Here is a 6,000-nt window from a genome sequence, read left to right as displayed (position 1 = left end):
GGGAAGGGAAGGGAAGGGAAGGGAAGGGAAGGGAAGGGAAGGGAAGGGAAGGGAAGGGAAGGGAAGGGAAGGGAAGGGAAGAGACAGGCAAATAAAACTTTCTTCCAAAGCAAAAAAACAAACTAAGCACATAGCAAAACACCTCCATTTTTAGAATATGCAGACAGAAGTTCCCTAATGGAGTATGCTGCAGCCTACTTAAAAACACAAAGATATTGAGTAATTAGCAGAGCAAGGCGGAAGACCAGAATATTTTGAAATATTGCCTTTTGCCAGCATTCCCAACACCTGGTACTCCTACACAGACTGTGCTTAGGCCTCAAAACAAAGCCCAGTGCTGCCTGTGGAAGTCATCTATTCCAACTGATTTTCAAACAGCTCCAGTAGCCCCGATTTTGTTAACATTTTTGGCCATAGAACCAGTTTTGAATGCAGAGCTTCTGTCATAGTGCTCATTACTTAATCACAAAGCAGGTGTGAATAGTATGCAGTGTGAGAGCATCTGATGCAAGCAGGAAAAAAACAAGAGACAACAAAAATGGACAGCCAAATCACGTGTAGAAATTGCTGGAACATGACAATAAAGAAACAAAAATGCTGTGAAAAGCAGGCTCTATGAAATCTGGAGAACAAGGAGAGAAGCCATTCACAATTTTACATATTGGCACCCTTTCACTCCGGGCTGCTGATGCAGCTACAAAGCACGTAGTCGCTTCAATTAGAATTTTAAAAAGCAGGATTGTGAAAGTTTGCAAAAACAGATGTGATGTTGGAAGGAGGAATGCCCCAGGTTCACTTATGTCTAGGCATGCCCTTTATTACAAAAAAAGCTCCCAAGCGCTGACAACACTATAGCTGTCTGCTGGAAGAGTCCCATGTACATGTAACTCGCTCGGATGATACCAATTGCTTTGGCACACTTTTAGAGTTTGACAGGTTGAGATCATTACTTTGCACAAGTAACCCTAGCAATTGGCACCAATGCTAAAAGCATCCAATGCAAAAATCCTGTGTGCCTTACTCAGACCTACCAGCTGTGCAGCCATTTGCATGTATCTAGGGGCACATTCCTTGTTTCTTCATGTTGAAAGAGAATCCTAAAATAACCACTCCAGCTTCAGGAGAGCTTCTGTCTCTTGGGAGACCATTGTTTGGGGATATGCTTAGCTGAGGATATTGCCACAGACAACATATTTCCAGGCTTTCTTCTTCTCCTGATCTCTACCACTCATTCCTGCCCAGGCAACGTAGCATGTTGCTCCCTTAGTTGTGCCAACACAACTGTTTGTGAGTCTGTACAGTGAGACAAATGAGGAAACCGGTCCTGCTTAACTCAGAGAAACTGCAAAAGTTATTTATTTTTCAAGTCATGTAAGGGAGCTGGCAGCACTACCTCATAACACCATGTAACACATCACAGATGATGCAGGAATACCATGCGCCAGTGGTACCTAAAACGTAGTATCCCCAAGTCCTCACCTGAATAATTCAGCTATCTCGCCTTGGCAAACTGGATCTCAAATTAAGTTTTAACCCATACACCTAGGCAGGATGTCAGCCGGAAAGTTTCTCCGGTTCCAGGTCTGTGCAAGAAGATTAAAGTCTACATTAAGAAAGAGGCTAGTATACGTGTATTCCAGGGGTCAGTGAGTCTACCAGGGGGGCATCAGTAAAGAGCCTGGGTTTCTGAAGTGTATATACACAAACACATGCAGTACCACAACTTGCAACGTCATGCTGCCTGTTTAGCATGTTGTTGCACAGAGTATGTTCTTGCCATCCTCACTGAAAAAAAACCACAGCCTCTCCTCTTGTTTTTCAGAGTAAGGACTTCAGCAAACAACACAAAGCTCTGAAACTGAAAGTATTTCCAAGTACAGTTCGTGGTACTTCCAGTCACCCACTTATGGTCACAGGTACCCTAACATGCTTGTCTCAGAGCTCCTACTGAGCATGAAATCAAGGTCAAATTTCTTTCAATTTTAGTTAAAAAAAAAAAACCAAACCACCAATATCATTAGATATACACGTGCACTCAGTGCTGAAGACAAGAGAGTGACTCATTGTGATGTCATCTCCCAAAGTGTCATGATTTTGGTTTCACTGCATGCAGGCACAGAAACACATGCATTCCTGTAGTCTGCTGCTCCCCCCACCTAATTCACAGCTCTGTGTTCCTTGTATACAGGAACTTTATCATTTAGGGGAAAAGGCCATAACTAAACAACGATGGACAGAAAGAGCTATGTTAAAGGGGCTAAGATTTTTAAATACATTATGATTGGTTCTTAAAATGATCTCTACTTTTGATGTATTTATAAAATGAATCCCTAAAGCTCACAGAAGTAGTACTGTAAAGGACGAGGCTGTACATACCATTCATTTTTAAAATTAGCTTTACCACTAATATCAACGACACGATCTTTGCTGACATCAGGAGAGTTAGGATTCTGCCTCCCTTATTAATTTCCACATATATTCTTTTGTATGGAAATCTCTAACGCAGACTACTGCATTTTTATGGCTTGGTCATAGCCTTCAACTGATTTATGCAGATAATTCTTTTCTTCCCCAATCTACATACATTTCTTTGCCTAAGAGTATTTTCTATAAGAAAAAAAACCAACATGACGTTCACATTATGGCTCTGGAACCAATTGTTTTTAAATGGAAGGGAGAATCTCAAAGCATACAGCTGAGCAGAAGTTAGCACAGTAGATGAGAAAGTTAAAGCCTTTCAAGGTCACACTGAAATATTTACCTGTCTCTTCTCCTCCCAGCTAAGCTCACTCTTGCTGAGCGCGTATGACAGTTTAGTTAAGGCTGCCTCTGGTGTCATATCACACCCAGGAATTACTCCAACATCAGCGAGAGTCTGAAGGAAAAGAAATAATGGCTCCAATTAGCATAGCATACAGAAATATCTGTGTGTACAGAAGACGGACATGAATGTGCAGCACTACAGAATACAGCATGCAGCCGTGCCTCCGCACTTTTACTCCTACTGCCACTATGATTTCTGTAATCTTAGCTATCAAATACTGGGCAAATACTAGAGCCAGCTGAATAAAGCTGGCTTATACTTTACGTTCCTTTTCACACAGCAACACTGAAGAATTCAGCCTTGCCACGGTCACTGACTGTGCTCAGATGGAAAGGTCACTGCTTTGCATCAGCTATCCGCAGAGTTGTCAGATTACTTTTACTAAAAAGCTGCAGTTACTCCATTTTAACCCAGTGGCGTTGTGAACACTGCCAAGTAGGCTGCTCTTACTCCGACATATTTACCGTTCTTTTATGGGGCATATCTTTGGATGAGTTCCAGCATTACAGTGTGCTCACAGCAGGAGTGCTTTCATATCCTTTCAGGCTGCAGGAGCATTGTGTGATTTAGAACATGCAACTAAAATGTGTAATCTACGCAGTTGTGATGAGAACAACTGAAAAAGATGGCCTAACATTTTAAACTTATCTTGCTGGTAGTTAATAAAAGCACACCAGCGACTGAACCAGAGTAAGAAGCTCAAGCATCTTTACTGTGGTTAGCAAGCTTCGTAAGTATATAAGAGATAAAGAAGATTTCTGATCCCATCAGTAAATTGTACATGGGCAAACATTCAGGTTTCTATAAACTATAGGCCATTAGCTTTGCCATTACATGATGCCTCACAGCTAAACATCTTGCAGTAGCTTCTTTACACTGATCTACTTTTAAGTGCCTTGTGTATAAACTTCATCTTTGGAACTTGTGACTTAACTAATATTTCAGAGACTTGATCAGCATATTAACATCTCTGAGAGCCCCAGACCAACATGAAAGTCATATGGAAAAAACCAAATATAAAGAAGATGAGAAATACTCTCTGTTCTGGAGAGCTAACCGAATAACAGTTAGTGCTTCTTCAGTAGGCTTAGGAAGGAGGATGAAGGGATTTCCCAGCTTCCTTCCTATACCTTAAGTCTCCTCAGTTATAAGTTTCTGCTTTGCAGATGGTTCAGAAGCCAGGCATTCAGTTCATTAAATAAAACCAACGACTCAGCTTACACACTAGATGAGTAAAAAACAGCCTAGCCACATGCAAAGACCTGTGAAAGGCTATATTTAAAGAAAAAAATATATGTATTATTGTTCGTTTCCAGCATTCACCCACGATACTTCCTCCAGTAAACAGTTTCTCATGAAAAAGAAAAGGCAATGAAAAAAGCAAGCATTAAGTAATTCTGTAGGATTTGGCTTGCTCAGCAGCATTTCGAAAGATGACAAGAAAACAGGACAGCCTCCATCAATGGGTGCTGAAGCAACGTATTAAATGTTCAGTGTAAAAGATGGATACCAGAAGTGAACACATTTCTGCATGGCCCTACATGTTTGTTAAGACAAATGCTAGTGACATGAGTAGAACCTTTCAACAGTCAGGATTAGAATGTAAAAAGCCTGGCACAGAGGGACATGGTTAGCGGGCATGGTGGGACTATATGATCTCTGTGGTCTTTTCCAACCTTAATGATTCTATCATAGTTGCTACAAAGCATGAGATCTCCCCTAAAGTTTATACTTTCAAAACATTCCCCCTTAACTTAGCTAAAATTCTACTAACACCCAAAGAACTGCTCATATCACAGTATATGAAGTTAGAATACCAAAAAGGTGAAAATAAAAACCCCTGACAATTGCTTTTCTTTCTGGTCAAAACAGACTTTATTCTTAAAGCAAATATAACCTAGAGCTGTGCCAAAACCAATGTTAAAATAGGCAGGTTTCAACATCAGTTCAGAGGACCTAGGTTTGCCTTACAGTCATGTCAAGAGCGACCAATGATGAGAGTAGTCAGTGGATACGCTCTGCTGGACAGGTGACTACTACCAACTAAAACAGGTGCCTAAAACAGGGCTGTGCATCACCCTACAGCAGTGCCTCCTGGATACATAATGGCTGGCTGTTATAAAGGCCAGCTAAACCAGCTTCCTTCACACCACCATATGTATCACATACTCTCATAGAACTTTGAGCTCTTATTAATCTCAGTGATGTCATATCTTAACACACAATTAAGAAACTCACTAGAAAATATCCTGAATAGTAAGAGCATTGACAGCTTAAATACAACTGATTTCCACTCTGCAAGGCATATGCTTCCTTACACATTGTTCCCCTTCCCGCTGAATTCAGTTGCACTTCCAGTCAAATAAACACAGATTATTTAGAATACTGCTTGGATTTGCATGCTTTCCTGCTGTTCTTACATTGTGACTAAGTAATCACAAGCCTATCAAGTATTACTCTATTTGATCATCTGATCCACAAGCTAGATTCTAGCTCAGGGAATGCCCTGGGGACAGACACTAATAATCTAATGTAAGGTATCCTGGAGTGCTGCTCATGACAGGAGAAAGTAGTCAGTGATTTGGGATTTGAGGTGAATACGTAGACCATTCAGGCTAAGAGTAACAGGACTGTGTTCTTAGATACATATTTACACGCTTACAGCTTAATATTTTTCTAATATGGTTATATTACGAGCAGTATCTTCACAGTGTAACAAATCTGGCTTCATACATCGGCATTACTAGACGCATAAATCACGTTTATATCAGCAAAATGTCTTTTACACAGAAGTAGAATCTGAAATCATTGCACAACCCTCACCTGCCCTGTTGCATAGACTGTTTTAACAGACCCTCGCAAGCACTGGGTGCAGTTTAGAATCACTACTTTTCGTTCAGTTGCTCTCTTAAGTTCTTCTAGCAAGTCTTCTCTGCTATTTGGGGCATTGCCACTTCCATAAGTTTCAAGTACAATGCCTTCGATTGGAGGCTGGAGAAATGCTTTCACCTGTTTAAAAACAAGACAGCAAAGAGAGATGAAGGCTGTGTTTACATCACATTAAGATTTTCTTATATGGCTGTTATAAAAAGTAGGCTTTTCCTGGTACAGTCTTATAGGCTCTCATGCCTAAGTCTTCCCATGCCCTTCTGTACTCCTCGTCTGCAATAACAAGG

General features: G+C 40.8%; 1 protein-coding gene across 1 annotated transcript in view; it reads right to left on the bottom strand.

Moving 5' to 3' along the window:
- Positions 1–6,000, bottom strand: part of ASPG (asparaginase) — a 72,294-nt gene that overhangs the window by 43,279 nt on the left and 23,015 nt on the right. The window contains exons 8-9 of the mRNA XM_042869541.1: positions 5,648–5,833; positions 2,762–2,875 (exon numbers count right to left, since the gene is read on the bottom strand). Of these exons, the coding sequence (XP_042725475.1) occupies positions 2,762–2,875; positions 5,648–5,833 (300 nt within the window). The remainder of the gene's footprint in view (positions 1–2,761; positions 2,876–5,647; positions 5,834–6,000) is intronic.

The sequence above is a fragment of the Lagopus leucura genome, unplaced genomic scaffold, assembly GCF_019238085.1.
Source record: "Lagopus leucura isolate 7727_CA_CO unplaced genomic scaffold, USGS_WTPT01 Super-Scaffold_1, whole genome shotgun sequence".
NCBI classification, from domain to species: domain Eukaryota; kingdom Metazoa; phylum Chordata; class Aves; order Galliformes; family Phasianidae; genus Lagopus; species Lagopus leucura.
Note: the sequence above shows the minus strand (reverse complement) of the source record. Positions and strands in the feature narration are given on the sequence as shown.